The sequence below is a fragment of the Chlamydotis macqueenii genome, chromosome 3, assembly GCF_036417535.1.
Source record: "Chlamydotis macqueenii isolate bChlMac1 chromosome 3, bChlMac1.mat, whole genome shotgun sequence".
Taxonomy (NCBI): domain Eukaryota; kingdom Metazoa; phylum Chordata; class Aves; order Otidiformes; family Otididae; genus Chlamydotis; species Chlamydotis macqueenii.
In genome coordinates, this window is record NC_141558.1 from 62951145 (window position 1) to 62970526 (window position 19382).

General features: G+C 40.1%; 1 protein-coding gene across 3 annotated transcripts in view; it reads left to right on the forward strand.

Moving 5' to 3' along the window:
* Positions 1-13145, forward strand: part of PEX7 (peroxisomal biogenesis factor 7) — a 46250-nt gene extending 33105 nt beyond the window's left edge. Inside the window, exons 10-11 of one of the 3 annotated variants that reach the window (XR_015258138.1) lie at positions 855-1172; positions 2365-2418. Coding sequence is in view for 2 of the 3 variants with exons in the window: in XM_086744742.1 (XP_086600868.1) it covers positions 855-992 (138 nt within the window). In the remaining variant the exon portion in view is untranslated. Of the gene's footprint in view, positions 1-854; positions 2419-12533 lie in introns of those variants that run through there. The other 2 variants (XM_086744742.1, XM_086744743.1) reach the window with 2 other exon arrangements.
* The last annotated feature ends 6237 nt before the right edge of the window (positions 13146-19382 follow it).

Below are 19382 nucleotides of genomic sequence, written 5' to 3' on the forward strand. Positions count from 1 at the left end.
AAGCAAATAAAACTATTGTAATTTCTGGTACTGATAAAAGGACATGGGACAAACCTGTAAGTTTGTCAAAATACTTAGCTTAATGCATGTGGAACCATTCTAGCCAAATGCTAGTTTGAAAAATTTCCTGCCTGGTTGCTTGTTCCCTTAATTCTGTTGCCTCAGAGGTGCTGCAGTAACTGTCTGTTCTTGAGACCATGCTGTGAACCACATAGGGGAATTTGTAAGGCTGAAAAAAAATTCTCAAGTTTCAGGTTATTTTTCATCAAGGCAGGGCAAGAATAGCTTAAAGACCAGTTGCTGGGAATTAAAACTTCATCCCAAGTGAGTGCATAGGTGTGATTCTGGCTGAATTGGGTCCAGAGGGAGCAGCAAGCGTAGTGTGGTACATTAGGGCTTTACGGTGTTACAGCACTGCACGCTCTGAGCCCACTTCAGCTTTCCATGAAGTTGGTGTGAGTTTTGCCATGTGTCTGAATGAGGTGAGAAGATTTTTCTTTGTTTTGTATTGAAGATGTGATTACATCTTAATTATAAGCCAGTTGCAAAGAGCCCTCTGTGTTACAGAATGGGTCTCAGTGGATGGTGTTTCTGACTGTCTGGCTAGATATGACTTCTTTATGTATGATTTATCTGTCAAACTTGCAATTGCTGCTACATGGATATTCTTTCTTTTGTAACTGCGACATATGGAATAGCCTTCTTAGAACAAGGCCAAATAAATGCTCATTGATGACAGATAATTAATTGAAAACAAACAGCTGCACATACACTTGTTTGTTGGAAAGAGGAAAGTTACGGTGTGCGGAAAAAGGAAATTGATAGCATGCATACCCATCTACCCTGGTCCTCAGGAGTTCACTACTCTGGAGTTCAGGAGAGCAGACTTTGGCCTCTTCAGGGATCTGCTTGGCAGAGGACCCAGGGATAAAGGCCTGGAGGGAAGAGGGGCCCAAGAAAGCTGGTTAATTTTCAAGGATCGCCTCCTCTAAGCTCAGGATTGATGCGTCCCAACAAAGACGAAGTCAAGCAAAAACACTGGGAGGCCTGCATGGATGAACAAGGAGCTTCTGGACAAACTCATACACAAAAAGGATGCCTACAGAGGGTGGGAGCAAGGACAGGTAGTCTTGAAGGAATACAGAGAAGTTATCTGAGCAGCAGAGGATCAGGTAAGGAAGGCTAAAGCCCTGGTAGAATTAAATCTGGCCAGGGATGTTAAGGGCAACGAGAAAAGCTTCTATAGGTACGTTGGAGATAAAAGGAAGAGCAGGGAAAATGTGGGCTCTCTCTGGAAGGAAACAGGAGACTTGGTTACCTGTGACATGGAGGAGGCTGAGGTGCACAACAACTTGTTTCAGTCTTCGCTGGCAAATGCTCTAGCCACACCACCCAAGTTAGAGAAGGTAAAGGCAGGGACTGAGAGAATGAAGAACCACCTGCTGTAGGAGAAGATCAGGTTTCAGACTATCTAAGGAACCTGAAGGTGCACAAGTCAATGGGACCTGATGAGATGGATCTGCTGGTCATGAGGGAACTGGCAGATGAAGTTGCTAAGCCATTATCCATCATATTTGAGAAGTTGTGGCAGTCCAGTGAGGCTCCCACTGACTGGAAAAGGGGAAACATAACCCCCATTTCAAAAAGGGAAGACCTAGGGAACTCTAGGCCAGCCAGTCTCACCTCTGTGCCTAGCAGATCCTCCTGGAAACTATGCTAAGGCACATGGAAAGTAAGGAGATGGCTGGTGATAGCCAACACAGCTTCACTAAGGACAAATCGTGCCTGACAAATTTGGTGACCTTCTACCAGAGAGTTACAGCATTGGTGGATAAGGGAGGAGCAACTGATGTCATCTGCCTGGACTTGTACGAAGCATTTGACACTGTCCCATGCGACATCCTTGTCTCTAAACTGCAGAGACATGGATTTGACTGATGGATAAGGAATTGGCTGGATGGTCACACTCCAAGAGTTGCAGTCAACAGCTCAATGTCCAAGTGGAGACTGGTGATGAGTGGCATATCTCAGGGTTTGGTATTGGGCCCGGCCCTGTTTAGCATCTTTGCTGGTGACCTGGACAGTGGGATTGAGTGCACCCTCAGCAGGTTTGCTGACGATACCAAGCTGTGTGGTGCAGCCAACATGCTAGAGGGAAGGAATGCCATCCAGAGGGACCTTGACAGGCTTGAGAGGTGGGCTTGTGCAAACCTCGTGAAGTTCAAAAAGGCCAAGTGCAAGGTCTTGCACGTAGGTCGAGGCAATCCCAGGCACAGATACAGGCTGGGTGGAGAATGGATCGAGAGCAGCCCTGAGGAGAAGGACTTGAGGGTGTTGGTTGATGAGAAGCTCAACGTGGGCCAGCAATGTGTGCTTGTAGACCAGAAAGTCAACCGCATCCTGGGCTGCATCAAGAGGAGCGTGGCAAGAAGGTCAAGGGAGGTGATTCTCCCCCCTTACTCTGCCCTGGTGAGACCCCATCTGGAGTACTGCGTCCAGTTCTGGAGCCCCCAACATAAGAAGGACATGGACCTGTTGGAGCAAGTCCAGAGGAGGGCCACGAAGATGATCAGAGGGCTGGACCACCTCTCCTATGAGGACAGGCTGAGAGAGTTGGGGCTGTTCAGCCTGGAGATGAGAAGGCTCGGGGGAGACCTTACAGCAGCCTTCCTGTGCCTAAAGGGGGCCTACTGGAAAGACAGGAAGAAACTTTTGACAAGGGCATGTAGTGACAGGACAAGGGATAATGGCTTTAAACTGGAAGAGGGTAGGTTTAGATTAGGGTTGGAACTAGATGATGTTTCAGGTCCCTTCCAACCCAAACCATTTTATGATCTACATTAGGGCATTCATGCATCCAGGTATTTTTTTTCCACGCAGAAATTATTCAAGTCTAATGTTGGACTTAATGCACAAAATCTGTAAATCTGGGATACGTATCTGTATACACTGTATGCCAAAGTGCCTTCCAGGCAGAAGTTTGGCATCTGCAACAGCTTTAATATTCCTCTGTTTTTTCTATTGAGTTGATTTAATGTATTCTGAGGGTTGCATAGCACAGCAATGCAAAATGTAAACATTGGTATTTTAAAAGAAATTTTAAAACCTGTGATAGAATTAAACTGTAGCTACAAGATAAAGAATGAATGCTTACTGAATAGTGGCTTCCAGTGTGAGCATTTGCAGCCTTTCCCTGGCTTCTGCATTGAACCAACAAAGGTTATTTGCTTAAATTTCATGCTGCTGTTTCCAATATGTAGCTTGCCTTCATATCTGCTCTTTATCAAGACCTGATAATGAGCTCCACTGATGGTTGTTCTTCATGCATTTTTCTGATTTGTGATTTTCACTGTATGCTTCATGAGGAGTTACGACCTGAGATTTGAATCACTTCTCTCCTCCATGCATCCAGGGTATTTTATTCATAATGGACAAGCTATTAATCTGTAGTCAAATTAAGTACCATGCTGGTCATTAACCTTTTCTTTTGTACTTAATGATATTTTTGTTGTCTAGCCAGATGATATTTTCTTTGGCTGTGCCAACAGTATTTTTGAAGTATCTTTTACATATCAAGAAAAAAAAAAATCTATACTTGTGAAAAAGTGTTCAAAATAGATACTGTGATTAAGTACCTTATTTAGGAACTACAAAACATTCCTGTGGAACGGATTGAGCTTTGAACAGAATCCACAGACAGAGAGTAGGTACATGCAGGCAAGCTGGTTCTTGTACAGTATCCTGCAAGGGGGAGGCAATGTGAGAGAGAGAGATCTGGTCACAAGGAATGGGTCCCAGATTGTGAAGGTAAGTATTAGCTAGATGAAGCAGAAAACTCCTTTGTGCTTAATTAAGAGTCAGATACCTGTTTTGGGGTATCTGCTTCTATGTGAAGTAAGCCTTTGTTGAAAGCTTTGCGTTTTAGTAAAATCAGCTGTGATTTGGTTTGGGAATTTTTTCCACCGTAGTGTTGGTGTCAGGTTCATAGCAATTTCAGACAACTAACAAACAAACTTTCAGGTGCATAGAAAAATATGCATTTTACAGTGCAAAGCATAAACAGAAATGGTCCTCATGGTATTCAGGGTATTTCTCTGTTAAACAGCAAGTGCTGAAGTAAGAGCACTTTAGGAGAAAATAATCTCAACTCCAGCTTTCAGACAAAGTAGATTTGGCATGCACAGGAACAGCGACAAGACCTTAAGCACCAAAAATCTTTTAAATTTGTAATTATGTACAGTATTAAGAACTGAACAAATCCATTTGCCTTGTCAGCAGTATTAAGAGTATGAAGTTTTTTAAACCAGACATGATAGTTCGTTCCAAAGTTTGGGGATAAGAAAAACAATTAAAACTTGCTCCTCTCTATATACACTGGATGGGCATAGGATGCATAGAGAGAATATGAAAGGGTAATCAGCTATATACTATTCCTCGCTGGGGGCTGATGATGTTAGACCAATTATTGGAATAGTAGTCTGTAGCTCATTAGATTTCATATGCCTCTCGTGATCTTTACTTCCCCTGTATGTGATCTGTGAATGTTCTGTTGAATTGAAATGTAATGCGCCTTTAAGCCCAGCTCTTACTGAGACTGTGCTGTGTTTACCTACAGCATGTAAGCATGAACCTAACTTCTTTTGGTATTATTTGTTCAGCTTTATTTAAAAGCAGCCTTTTTCTTCTGTTGTAGGTTGAATGTGATATGGCAGCCATGAATTAATTTTAATCATCTTCTAGGCAATCCATCAATGACACAGATAAAAAGTACAGATACTGTGAACATTCACTTCTTATCTTGATTCTGAAATGATTTCAATAAGTATATAACGAATAGAAAATACATATGTAGCAGAAATTTAAATTAGGGACAAAAAATACCCAACCCTTTCTGTTGTAGTACTAAAGCTGTATTTTGCTTACCACAAATGTAAGGAAAACTGAAGCTCTGAATTTTGTCTGAAAACCTTTCTTGGCCTACACCTCACATTTGTTCTGAACTCTGTAAAGTAGCCAGTGGAAAGTACAAATTAATGCTTTCCATTGAGCCGGGCTTTCTGTCTTGCTGCTGAGAACGGGATTAAGTATTTAATGGGAACAGCAGATGAATCTTTCAATTTCTCTGTACTTTTATACTATGAACAATGACATTCCTAAATTGCAAGGATATCTGTTTTTCAACGGAAGTGATGGCAAGTGGTGTAGTGGCTTAGAATGCTTGATATGTGAAGAGCACATTATACATTTGTGACATGCCAAATCAGAACAGGGCTTCAATGGTGCACAACACTGAGGTGCTCCCTTTGGAAATTAAAATTGTTCTGCAGCAAATGAGGATAAGTCAAATGTCAGTTCTCTAGTCCAGAATCATAGAATACAATAATAGAATCGAAGAAGGGACCTTTAAAGGTCATCTGTTATCTGAATGCATGTTAAAGTCTAGGTTATGTGTAAAGTCTGTGTTATGTACAACACAAATAGCAATCCTTTATTATTTTCTTTTACTGTGATTGTGTGAGTTTGGATGGTAATTATACTACAAATGGGCAGCAAGCTGTCTAAATAGCTGTTTGTGTCAACATGGTTTGGGAGGCAAACTTGTTTTCTCTAGCCCTCTGTGTGGCTGCACCTCCTTGTGTAAATATTCCCCCCAGAGCAGATTAGTTCACATAAAACTGGTTTCTCTTATTTCTTCAAAGCACCTGGAGCTCTGGGATGTATCAATGCAAGAAAGGGCCTGGCTATAATTCTTCTGTATTGCATTTGGAGATGGTAAATGGATGATACAGCAATACACACACATTAATAATATGGAGACATTGATAATACCAGGGCAGTACCCATGACACTAGTCTTGTGTTCTGTGTTACACTGTCCTTGTGATACAGCTTCCCTGAACCTCCACTTTTTTCTTCCTAAAGCTGTGGGATGTGACCAGCATGTTGTGCTGTACCACAGTCTGCTCCTTCCTTCCATCTGTCCAGAGGCAGTTAGAGCTGAACAGAGGTGCCTGCTTTGCAGCATCGGACTGTTGATCCTGTGAAATGTTGCTATACTGATGGTATCATGACTTTTCTTATGGTATCAATATCACTAAAATTTTAAAAGCTGTAATTCCTTACTAGTTGGAAGGAGGTCACAGCCAAACTATACATTTGAGCTGCATCCTCTGAAGGTAACTGAAATCTAGTTCTAAATTCCTCCACCTTTATGGAGAAATTTTTGGTTCTGTCAAGTTTCAGTGTACAGGTTTGTTCTGCTACGTTTTTTCTGTGCGCAGCTTGTGCAATGTGCCACATTGGCTATGCCAATATAGAAAGCAGGGGAACGGATGGGAGAGGGGCTGCTGAAGTTAGCATAACGAGTATAGCCAAATATAAATGCAGATGATGTCTTTAGTGAAGCTGTTTTGCTATGTATCTCGCTATTCATTTAAATTGTGCACCCTCAACAGGCTCAGAAACGTTGACTGTTTCATGTAAAAGTGGAGTTATGTCTTGTGGAAACGTACAGGAAAACAGAGACTTTCTCTGCTTTTTTATTTTGATCACTTGCTCTTATCTTTTACACTTAATTGCCAAGGAACTGATAGCTTCCACCCAGCTGTTGTGGCTCTCACATTGCTATAATTATATCACTATATGTACTTCATTCTAATCTCTCCTTATGGTCCTTCTCCAGGATGCTACTAAAGTTATGCAGTTAGTGATCCTTTGAGATAAAAAGATCCTACAGCATCTGTCCTTTTACTTAATTTCAGAGTGGATTTTTGTATGGAAAGATCAAATTTAACCAGCTGCAAATGTTAAACCAATTTGAACTCCTCTACAGAATTGGAGGGGGGAAAGGGAGGTGACATTTCTTACTGCTGCTTATTGTATGTTTTTCCCAAACTGTTAAAATTAAACTTTGAGTGTGTAAGTCAAAGCGAGCCGTTCATGAGTAATGGTCACTCTTTGCCATTATCAGCAGAACTCTCATCCTAAGGTGTTTGGAAAGGTTCCTGTCAGGCATCACAATTCTGTAAAAGCTGCAAGTGTACGGAGAGGAAAATGCACTTAAAATTTGATTCTGAAGTACTGAGAAGAGGTGGAAGGCAGCAGTTTCTTACTAAGTATGTTGCTTGTGTGTTGTATTTGTTTCAGTGGCTTACAAATACTTGCTACTTCTGTGAGCCTCATCTTTTAGTCAATGTAGTGGATTTTGTTTCTTTTCTGCATGATCAGTAGACCTGTTTGAGAAGTCCCAGCGAATTGCTCTAGTGAAACTCAATGAAGGACAAAACCATTTTGCAGCTGTTACAGAAAACATTGTTTGGCTTATGATTATCTGTGATTATATCCCAAAAGGAAGGAACTTAGCTTAACTCTGAGCTGAAGGATGAGGTTGAAGACTGGATAAGGTCATTAGAAAACACAGTTTCATTACATGTAAATTGACTGCATTTGGGGTCACCAAGGTTAGTATAAGCACAGAAAGGCATTTTGCAGCTCCAGTGTATCTTCTACAGAACTTATGATTGACTTTACCGATGTAAAAAGAATACTTGAAGGACTACGGTGATGTCTTTCCTCCTATCTGTAGAGTACAGGGGGATTGCTACATATTCTGTGAAGATTCCAAGGATTTCTTTCTAACCTGCCACTCACATCTCAATTTCCTTTGCATCTTACTGATCAAATACAAACTCAGAAGACTTGCATTTGGAAATGTGTAGCACAACTACCAAGTCCCTGTTGCTCGTGTCAGAGCAATGAAACAAATGTTGAGACAGCTCCCTGTTTTTTAGGTCAGTTCTTTGTGACATTGTCTTTATAATCTGAAAAAAATACCCCTCAAGTCTTTTATCTTTTCTCTCCCTAAGAAAGAAATTGATTTCTTAAGCAGTATTTGGAACATCTGTTTCTGATAACTGTAGTTTGAACCTAGATCTTTATAAGAACTTCTAGTCCAGCATTTATTTTATTCTGTCTTTACTGAAAAAAATAATTAAATCAATATGTGTTCTTTCAAAACTAAGTTAAAAAATTATTGGTGCTGCCCACTGAAAATAAAAAGGTTTTATTTTCAAACTCCCATCACTTTCAGGCTCATGTAAAGGTTGTTACCGTGTGTGATTCACCCCAGCAATTGTTGACCAAACAAAAGGCCACACGGGTGGTTTGGATTTTCTAGTGCAAAGTAGGTATTGAATGCATTTAAACCCATGCATAATCCATTATGCACTTAACCAACCAGTTTTAATGGTCACCTGTGAAAGTAATTTGATCAGTAGCAAACCTGATAACTTGCTTTATCTCCACTTAGTCTCCATCCTACATGCTTACAGAGGATGCTCAAGACCCCTGGAAAGTACGTAATAATGATATAAATAGACCATTAAATTCAGTATGAAAAGACACAGAAGATAAGACACTAAAAGATGAAGGGAAACACAACACTAATGGAAGCAGAGAACTGAATATTTTTCCGCTGTCTCTTCTACAGAAAAAAAAAACCAGGACTTATTAGTTTTATTTGAAGACGGACTGGAATGGAGAAAAGCTGCGAAGAGAAATGAGTCACTCTCAGACACATTTGCACATTATCCTATGGTTTATTATGAGCACTCTGGAAGCTGAGTGGCACCAAGATACTTCCAGAAATACTAACCTAGAGAGAGGTGTACTTTCTTTTGATTAAACCGCTTCATAAAGGGGTTACTGAACTCAAAGTTTTTAGTTGTTCGTTTGAATTTATTTTATCTTGGTTAGGTCTTGGGGGTTTATTACACCTTCAAATATTTAAAAAAAAAAGTTAGCTGCTAACTTGGGAGATTTCTCCAGTTTTCTTGCTGCTTCCAAAGAGTAAAGAGGCAGAATGTCGTGCAGGTAATTGCACTAGACTGAATGGATTGCCCTCCGGTGCTACAAAAGGTCTAAGTCTATTGCAAAGCAAGATGATTGTGATGAATAGGAAACAGGGGGCCTGTCAGAGGAGTAAATCAATTAGTGAGTCAATGGAAATGGCTTTGATAAATGAATGGATGTCAGTACTAAATAAATTGGTGGGAAACATTGTTATACTCTGGGACAAGGATAAACACTTCAATAAAATACAGGATAGCTGTTTCATTTGAGTTAAACTATGATTTTTCTAGTCAGGCAATCAGCTTCCTGTGATGACTGCAGTTTTTTGTTTGTTTGCTTGCTTTTTGGCTTTACTTGAAGGCAAATACAGTGATCCCCATTTTATGTCCTTCAAATAGACTTGCTTAAATCACTACTGGCAGATAAATTGGCATGATGTGTATTCTGCAGTAATAACAGTACAGTACCCCTAGTATATATACTACTACTGCAATTTTACTACTGAAGTCAGAGCATTAGAGACAAGTAGTAAATGTTATTTTTTTAGACTGCCTTTGTCCTATATATCGTTAGTTGTAATTAAAATTACCAGGTTTAGAATACTTTTTCTGTTTGCATTATTTCTTGATGTAATTTAGTAGTCAGTGTAAGGTACAATATTCTTGTTTTACAACTAAGCTCTAGTTATTCTCCTCTTCCCTGCAATTTCTGATAGTTAAAAGTTGCTGTAGTAGAAATCTATTCTATAGTTACAAGAGCAATTTAGTATTCATAAATGATAATGAAAATTGCATGGTATACAGGTGTCTAAAATAGTATAAGGATATTATCACTTATACAGGTCTTTGCAACTGAAATAAACTGTCTTCTACTTTGTTTGCCTGTCAGCTTAAAAAAAAAAAAAGTGAATCACATACCCTCTAAATACTAAAATCAGTGACATTTATTTCAATCTGAAAGTAAAATTTGTCTTCAGGACAATGGACATTTTCACAGAAAGACAAACCTCCATACCTTTGTGTTCCTAATGGTGAGGACTTTTATCAGGTATGCAAATAATATGTAAGTGCCTTTTCAGTTTTAATTTGTTCTTCATCCTACCACAGGAGGTTCTTCTCCGCCTGTCAGTAACATCATCTCATTGATCAAAATATCAGCTTTAAGAACTTGCGGCTTTTTTAATGCCGTATTTATTTACTGTGGTGTGCTAGATCAGCCTTCATCCCAATAGAATTCCTGCTGCTATTTTAATACTTAAATTAATTAGCATTTAGTTTATTATTAAAAATGGCTGAAGTGTTTTAAAAACTGTATTAAAAATGCTTATATGTGACATGAGAACTGACGTTTCTAAATACTTGTAAAGCACTTGTATTCAATAGCCTATGTTCCCCTCTTCTGGGGAAAGGCATATTCTGGTCATAAGACCATTGTATAAGACAGGTCATAAGAAAAATGGCAAAATGAAAGGAGAAGACATTTTCTAAACTGATTCAGTAGCTGCATGGACAGGCACTTCTCTTTATCCCAGGGTTCATTTTAGTCATTTGTATTTGAGGCAGTGATGATCTATGAGATACTGCAAAGAGGCATGTAGCAGCTGTCCATCAGTTAATTAATGCTGGCTGCTGCACTGTTAGCTTACAATTGTTCCCTTTCTCCTGCAGTCTTGGCTGTATTTTGGATAAAGTATTATGGAGAAATGGAAACGCTACTGCATTTTGTAATGCTGTTCTATGCTGTAGTGTCTATTATTCCATTATAGACTCCTTGCTGCACAGGAGAACTTGATACACTGTTATTTGCTGTAGCTTTTATTTTCCTTTTGTTTGATGGTTATGTTTTCGTCTTTCATATGCTATCATTAAGTCAATGAGTTGGGCAAATTACCACAAGTGATCCTTTTCAAACTCTCTTTTAATATCCCCTGTTTATTTTTAGTAGTGCTAGATTAAATGGTTCTGTAACTATATTTGTTCAGAGGCTACTTCAAGGATGCTAGTTAAATTGATAACAGGTGGGAATTCCCATGGGATTTTTTCCAAATGTTATCTCTGTTTCTTGTTTCTTTATTAAAACAAAGTGCTGCCTATAGAAATATAGATATTGATCCAGAGCTGTGCATAATATTTAAAAAACCTGTGTTTTATGTGATTGCCAGTTTTTACATGGCATTTAGTGGAGAACTCAAATTTTCTTTTTGGTGTGATTTGGGGGACTGCAGGGCAGCAGAACGTTATATTACACAAAGCTCTATTATGTCATATGAGTAGACAGACACATTGTCAAGAGTTTTTTTGGATTCATGTAGATGTATATGGAAGGCATTTCAAATAACTAAGTAGAACCAGCTAAGGAAGCAATAAAAATGAATAATAGTGCCATATAGTAAACACAAAATGGGCTAATTATAGTCTGAAATCAAATATTGAAGTTGGATTTCCAAATTTTTTAGTGTGCAGCTGTTCATTCTGGCTGTAGAAGAGAACAAGAACTGCAGTCTGCAGCAGAAGGAAGCTTGTTGTGTAAAGGATCCAATACTGTATCCTTTGTGGTCCCAACTGGAAAGGACATTATAAAGACAATGGAAGATAGATTCAGCCAGATTAACTGGCACATAATTGTGGGGCTCATCAGCTTTTTCTCTTTAGCTCTACTCTTTCTTCTTTCCTTTGCTTTAGTTGTTGTCTCCCCCAGTATTTTGTGAATATGTATTATAGATCATCTACTTGAGTAATTGTCAGTGTGGTTAACCCTTTCACTTTGTTACAGACTCTAAAGTGCATTATTAAATCATTTTCAAACCTAAAGCATTCTATAGTCTTCTTCTGTGGAATCTTGTTATTTATTAAAATTTTTTAATGCTATAGAATTAGGTTAACCTTCTGGTTTTGTGATTCTAGGTTCAAGCTTGCATCTAGAATAGAACTTGGGACTTGCAATTCAGAATCAGTTTCAGTTAGATTGGAATGAGTCACTGTATTTGTAAGATGCCGTTGCACAAGTGGCATCACTTCTCATCAGACCGGTGGGGTTTAGGTAGTGCTTGAAGCAACACTACCACCCCAATTCTCAGTGCTGAGCAAATAGACATCTCTCTTCTCAACAAAGGACAATACAGTGATCTCATAGCTTATCAGTGTGAGACTGATATTGTGGCATAATTCTTCAAGAAACTTCCTGCGTCATTTTAACATCTTTGTTTTTCCATTCCTCAGCTCTTCATTAAGAAAATATCTATAACAATTTTCCATACCTGCAAGTGTAAGAAAGTTCAGATTTGATCAGGAAGCATTTAGGTATCATGCTAAAAGGGTCCTGAGACCCTGTAAAGAGAGGAAACACCACTGGTCTGGACTTCCGTGTGTCCTTCCTTTCATCCTCAGTTATGTTTTTTAGCCTATTTGGAACAATCAGTTGAAACCCAAAGGTTTCTCCACTTTCCTCGTGAGCAGTATGAAAAATAAGAGATTGTTAATTTTCACGCATCTTGGGAAAGCTAAGACAAAGTTTTAAAAAACCGAAACAAACCCAACTGTGTTATTACATAATTCTGAAGCATTGTAAATCGGAGTACCAACCAGTATTAACTCCACAATGTGCATTAATTTCTTCTAAGTTTCTTCTGTTTTTTGTAAAAATGACACTTATGAATGATCTAAATAGATTTCGTTTGCTTTGTAGGTGGTGGACTGTGCTTGGGATGAACTAGTCAAGATCTATACTCCATCGTGTCTGGTGGTTCCTGTCTAGAGAAAAAGTGAAGAAGACCTGACACACCAGGAACCTTTCTCTCTTCCTGCACAACCAGAAAGTGTCAACTGCGTCATTAATCTTTTTTTAAGTAAAACTATGCTTGAATGGAGTGTTGTGCACTTAACTATGTGGAGATTTTAGGGCTTGGTTTACTGTACAGGTAGTACTTGAGCCAGGAAAACGTTCAACAGCTACTGAATGGCCAAAGAGTGGCCATAGCAGACATGAGCTGGTGTCTTTAGAGTAGAATCACCAACACAATCTGGTCATCTGTCTGGCTAATGATGAGAGCAGAGGCCTGAATCTTCTTGATCCTTATAAAGAATAAAAGTAACTGGGAGTGTATTTTGAGATAATGTCACTGTAGAAAATAAAAGAAGAAAGTAGCTTTTCACTGTGAAGTACTGTAATGTCAACTGAGGTTTGTATAATTCAGATGTATTTATATTTATATATCTTGCTCTGACTCACGTTGCATTATTTTCTTGTGCAATATGACAAATACTCTTGATAGACAGTAAATGTCATAGTTTATAGCCAGCTGATTTGTTTGACCTTTTTGATTGCCTCTTCACAAAGATGGTAAAGATTATTTTCATGCATTTTTCCGTTAGATCTCCTTGAGTAAAACAGTTGATGAAGTCATGCAGAAAGATACTCTGATGACAGAGAAAACGCTTAGGAAAAATGAAATATATACAACATTAATTGGATCACAATCCTCAAGATTTAGAGATAGGACAACCATCTCTTCTATAAGACTTGTCTTCTATTTTCACTTAGAAAGTTTTTCCAAGAGATAGAAGAGAAATGTGGCCCTATATTGAGAGGTTTTGGAGCTCTGACAGCTTGGCCAAAGTGAGAGCTGATGTGCAGACCATTTGAACCTGCGTACACGCAGATTAACTGCATGACGTAAGCATAGATCCAGTGTGGCCAAGCTATTATACTTAATAAGAATATGCCCAACATGTTACAGGTATGTTGAGTACGTTTCATGCCCACTTTCACTCCTCAGCCCACATGCTGTTATTTTCTTCTGAGTTTTTCTGGGGCAAGTAGAGATGTTCAGTTTTTACACTTCTTCAGTCTCCCTTGAATACTCATTGGTATATGTTAGGCTTCTCTCCTGGTTTCCTGCTAGCCTATTGGGTTTTTAAAAAAAAATCTTACTAAAGCTGTCTCCCTTATGCTCTTACCCCATATCAACAACCCTTACTATCAAAGGACTCTTTGCAGGTCAAGTCTTTCCAGATCTTTGGTTGGATTTTCATGCTCCGCTGTTAATGAATGCGGTACACTTCTGGGTTGCACCACTCATATATCAAGCAATAGCAGACACTGCCAGGTCTGCTGGATGCTTTAAGAAATGAAAGAAGGAATTCAACAAAACTAAGACCTGCAAGTTGCAAGGAAAGAATGACTGCTACCTTGGAGAACAAACCAGGGAGCTAGCAGGTAGCCGCAGGGAGATACATACATATTGATTTAGTGTTAGGGTGAAATGGAAAGAAACTCCCTTCTACAACATGAGAATTTGGATCCTGATAGGATCTTACATTTTTCTGGGTCAGTGCAAACTGACTCCAGAATGCCATCTTCTCCAGCTGAATTAATAACAAAAAGTAGATTTTATTTTTTTTTTTTTGTGACAGTGTGTTGCACCAAATTGCAGATGTTTACTGCACTTTAATTCTGTGTGCTGAGGAATGATGCAATGATAAAGCTGTGCTGCCAGCTTCCAGCAATACCATGGGCCATAAAATCGAATTTTAGGCATTAAAATTGATTATTTCAACTTTAATAGTTCTCCACTCTTCTGCTTTATCTCCCTTTTCTGCAAGTTACTTGTCTGAGTAAGTGGAAAATTTTGGTGGTGGATATGTATTTTATATGTGTGTTTCTGGGGGGAGGGAGATATTCCAGAATGCTGCCGTAGCCTATCCATTAGAAGGGCAAATTTAGAAAACGTAGCATGGAAGGGGGGAAAAAAAAAAGAAATTCTGAACACGCACACTCAGCACGTGGATTAAACCTTTTCTTAACTGTCTTCTCTCCCCTCATGTCCTGGTGAGCTTCAGTGCTGAGGGTTCCTGCATCCAGATTTAATTCTCTTGAAAAATGAGTGCATCTAGAAAGTGCACATAGTAAATACAAACTGTGGCCTTTAATCTTCCTGCATGATCTTTGAATGGGGAGAATGTGCTGTAACATTAATGCACTGTAACAGAAAAACCAATCTGGCAATAGTTGTTCTTAAGCCTTAATTCTCAGGGAATGTTTGCTATAATTGTTTTAAAGAAATACTTTTTATTTTATGACCATAATACTAGCTTCTGATCTCTTTTGTTTACTGAAACAGACCTTTAATGACAACAATTTTAAATATTTAATGTGTTCTACTTTTAAACTTGCTCCTGTGGAAGATTTTGCTTTATGGAAGCCCTTAGGTTTCTCCTCAGTCCAAGAAACATACTGATTAATCGTGTTTCTGAAGGAGTGAGTTTGCTGATCTACAATGCTATTAAATTAATTGCACACAATATCTTTGGCTACACTCATGTATTAACTTCCCCAGTTAAGAAACATGATCAAAAAATAAATGCAGTGATAGATACTGAAAGTATAAGTAAAGAGTGTCGTAATCATGGTTTATGTCTTGTATGAGTACTGGGTGACAATTGCGTTTTTCCACTGTCCTTCTAGAGACCATACTTTGTGCAACTTTGCCTAGCTGTATGTCCCATCAGGTCTGCATTGTGATAAATGGAAGCTATTTTAAATCATTCTTTTTGTCTGCTTGTGGAGGCTACATGTCAGTGATGAAGTGATCTCTTTCTTCTGGCCAAGTACAGTGCTGGCCTCAGATTTTGCTGCATAGGCATGGGTGTACTAAAGCCTTTCAGTAGTACTGCTCGGTTTTGAATGTGCTACAGGTCATGTGATGGGGAGTGGATACAACTCTGCACAACGCTTCCCCTATATGCCTCGTGGTTGCATTAGAGTCTAATTAAAGCAAACTGTCCATTATACATTTTATATAGATCTTTACCATTTTCATCCAAGAAACCATTTTAAAAAAAAAATTATGCCCTTAGGAATTTGACACCAGTTTGCTCCGCGGTTGTGGCTTTTTCTCTCACCCGTGTCATTGTACCTAGGTGAAATGCAGAGCTGAGCATAATCTGCATTAAAGGATTACAGTTAGGGCATCATAATCATGTAATTACTGTAAGGTACCACAGAGCTATTCCTTAGTATGATCTGTGCCTCACTGGTAGATCAAAATCTTGCAACAGAGTCAGCTTACGAGCTGAGCACCCACTGCTGTCTCTAGACACAAGAACAGCTAATGTGAGGGAAGTACCTTCCCTGCAGAGCTACCTCAAGTGACGTCTCTCTGTTGCTTTATCCAGTTCCTTCCCAGTGAAGTGCTGGAGAATTTGTCTGAGTGTGGAGTGGTGGAGAGGCAGTGGGAGACTAGGACTGGGCCTGGCCTGAAACCATGTTGAGAAAGGGGTGGTTCGGCAAGGGACAGCACCTTCCCCTCCACCCTCCCTTGCTGTGCATAGACAAGACTAAAATTAGGAGCAGCATGAGTGATGTTGCGAAAGAAGCTGACCTTGCAACACAGGTGAGTCCCAAGAGATAGGATATGGTACTTGGGACACAGATGCCTGAGTGCCCAAATTTAGTGTTAGTGTGGCCTCACCTTGAATATTGTGTGCAGTTCTGGGCCCTGCAATTCAAGAAGGATATGGAAGTCCTTGAATGTGTCCAGAAGAGGACAACAAAGCTGGTGAAAGGGCTGGAAGGCATGGCCTCTGAGGAGCAGCTAAGGACTTTGAGCTTGCCTAGTTGGGAGAGAAGGTGGCTGGGGGGGTGACCTCATTGCTCTCCACAGCTTCCTGAGGAGAGGAAGTGGAGAAGGAGGTGCTGATCTCTTCTCCCTGGGATCCAGTGCCGGGATGTGTGGGAATGGTTCAAAGCTGCACTGGAGAGTTTCAGACTGGACATTAGGAAGCATTTCTTTGCCGAGAGGGTGGTCAAATGCTGGAATAGACTTCCTAGAGAGCCTATGGTGATCAATGCTGCAAGCCTGTCAAGGTTTAAGAGTGTCATGGTTTAGCTACAGTCAGCAATCGAGTACCACACAGCTGCTCAGTCACTCTCCCACCCCCCCGCCCCGGGGGATGGGGGGGAGAATCAGGGAGAAAAATGAACAAACAAAAAACTAGTGGGTTGAGATAAAGTCAATTTAATAGGACAGCAAAGGAAAATATAATTTTTATATATATGAATAATGGTAATAATAATAAAAGGAAAAACAATAGGAATAATAATAATTTTTAAAAAACTGAATGATGCACAATTTCTCATCATCCGATGACCGATACAGCCTGTCCCGAGCAGCAATCACAGAACAAAAAAAAACCTATAAAAAATCCCAGAATTATTCCAAACACTGAGAGAAAAAGAGAACCAGCTCACTGACCCACCTCCACTTGCATACTGAGCTTGTGGCATGGAATACGCTCTTTGGCCAGTCCTGGTCAACTGCACTGGCTCTATCCCTCCCAGTTTCCTGTACACTAGCAAAACCTGGAAAGCCGGACAGGGACCTTGGTCTCTTTAGCAACAACTCATAAGATGAGTGTGTTTGTCAACATTCGTCACATATGAAATCCAAACCATTTTGGCTACTGAGAGGAAAATTAGCTCTATCCCAGCTGAAACCAGGACAAAGAGGCATTTGGACAATGCCCTTAGTAACATGGTTCAACTTTTGGTCAGCCCTGCAGTGGTCAGGCAGTTGGACTAGACGATCACTGCAGGTCCCTGCTAACTGAACTATTCTATCCTACTCAAATGTTTATCCTTCAGATACACTTGTGTTTGTTTCAGTCAGGGAAATATTCAGCCCCCAATGCAGACTTGCAGCCTGATCCTCTGCAAAGTCAAAAGATTCATTTCTCTACCGATAATTTCACAGGTGAGGGGACAAAATTGTTTCTTCCAGAGGTTACGCTTAAGTGGAGTCCCAATTACTACAGTATTTCCAGAGAGCACGATTAGATTTTTTTCCATCTGCACTTAATTTGGCAGAAGGATTTTCGTTAGTCCTTTGTGCAAGTGCTGTCACAGTGATCCACACGTTCCTTCAAATTGTGCTGTGTGAGGGCTTGGGATGAGTCCAAATGGAAGCTGGTGTAAAGGCATTGGCACTGTTCTTCCACAGATTTTGAAGCCAGACTTGGTATCCACTAAGTTTAAATGAGATTTTCAACCTTCATATTCCTTAATATTTCAGACCACTTAACTGTGGGTTTACATTTTATGCAGCGGTGCAGCTGCTGGAGTGGGTGGAGGCCATCAAGGTGGAGCACCCCATGACACCAGGGAGGTGACCACAACCAATGTGTCATCTTGCCTGAAAATTTCTAGGTTTCAGGGTGTGCTTTCTTCCCAACCAGAGTCAGCAAAATTAAGCGTCCAAATATCCTGATTGTATCCATGGCTTTTGTGACTCAGGTAGCCTGAGAAATTCAGATAGGTATTACTCTCACCTTTTAAAAGGAGACATACACAGAGTCCTGGTTTTTTTTTTTGGTTTTTTTTTTCTCAGGATTTTAATATTTCAGTCAGTGGAGTTTTTAATCAATAGAAATGTAAGTACTCAAATATTATTAAATTAAAGACTTGCATGTATAAAAGAAGACGAAAATACCACCTTGGTAAGAACCAGAGAGAGAATAAAATGGAAAATAAAGTCTTGTGGAAAATAACTAGGGAACACTTAAAAGGGAAAAAGCCAATTTAAAATGATAGATATCGGGAGGATCTTCCCATAGATTCTGTAAAGATGAAGAAGAGAAGAGGTGAAGGAGGGAAAGAGAGGCTGTGGTTTTGAGTCAGGTGAGTATTACAGTAGTCCTTGCAAAGTCAGCCTGGTTCTTGCATTAATGTCAGACTCTGGAATGGGAATGAGGAAAGGAAGGAAGGAAGGTGAGAAAATGCCAGGCAAGAAAGAGGGAGTGAGAACAGCAGCTTGATAAAAAATAAATACATTGAAGATTGAAAAATAAAAGGCAGGCAAGCTGGAGACAGCCTCTGGTGAGGAAGAATATTTATCCAGGAACACATGTCGAAAAGCAGAAGGAAGCACAGTGGCTGCTGGCCCCCTGCGCAAGCATGGCTGATGGCACTGAGGTGCAAGGTGGACTTGTGCTCGGCTCCTGGAAGCAGACTGCGGGTTAGATCTCCAAACATTGCTTCTGTTTCCATCCACATTTACCCCCAAGTCTGAAAAAAAAAAGAAGTTACTTTACTTTTCGCTTAGAGAATAGTATTTCTCTTGTGGGGTCTACCTCTGTTGTTTAATTTCAACAGTACCCATGGTTTCCTTTCCCTCATCACCAATTTTTATCTTCAAACACTCATACCTTAACGCATACCTCTGTTGTTTCATTTTACGCACCTTGCCCTGCCTCCTTTCCCAGCCTGTACCAGCTCTGCTGCTCGTTGTAACCCAGGAAATTTGTAACACATCCCCTTTGGTGTGACTGATCCCTGCGACCACTGAGAGCCCCTTACTGCACCCAGCAATAGTCCTGGGCATGCACGGCTTCCCTCGGTTCGGATGAAGAGCCCAGCGCTGTGGGTCCAGTGTGGTTTTCCTGCCACTCCTCCACACCGATGTGGTCATTTCGTGGATGCTTGCTTGGCTGGCAGTCCCAGCACCTGCTCTGCACTTGTTGAGAGCTGTCAGCATCGGCA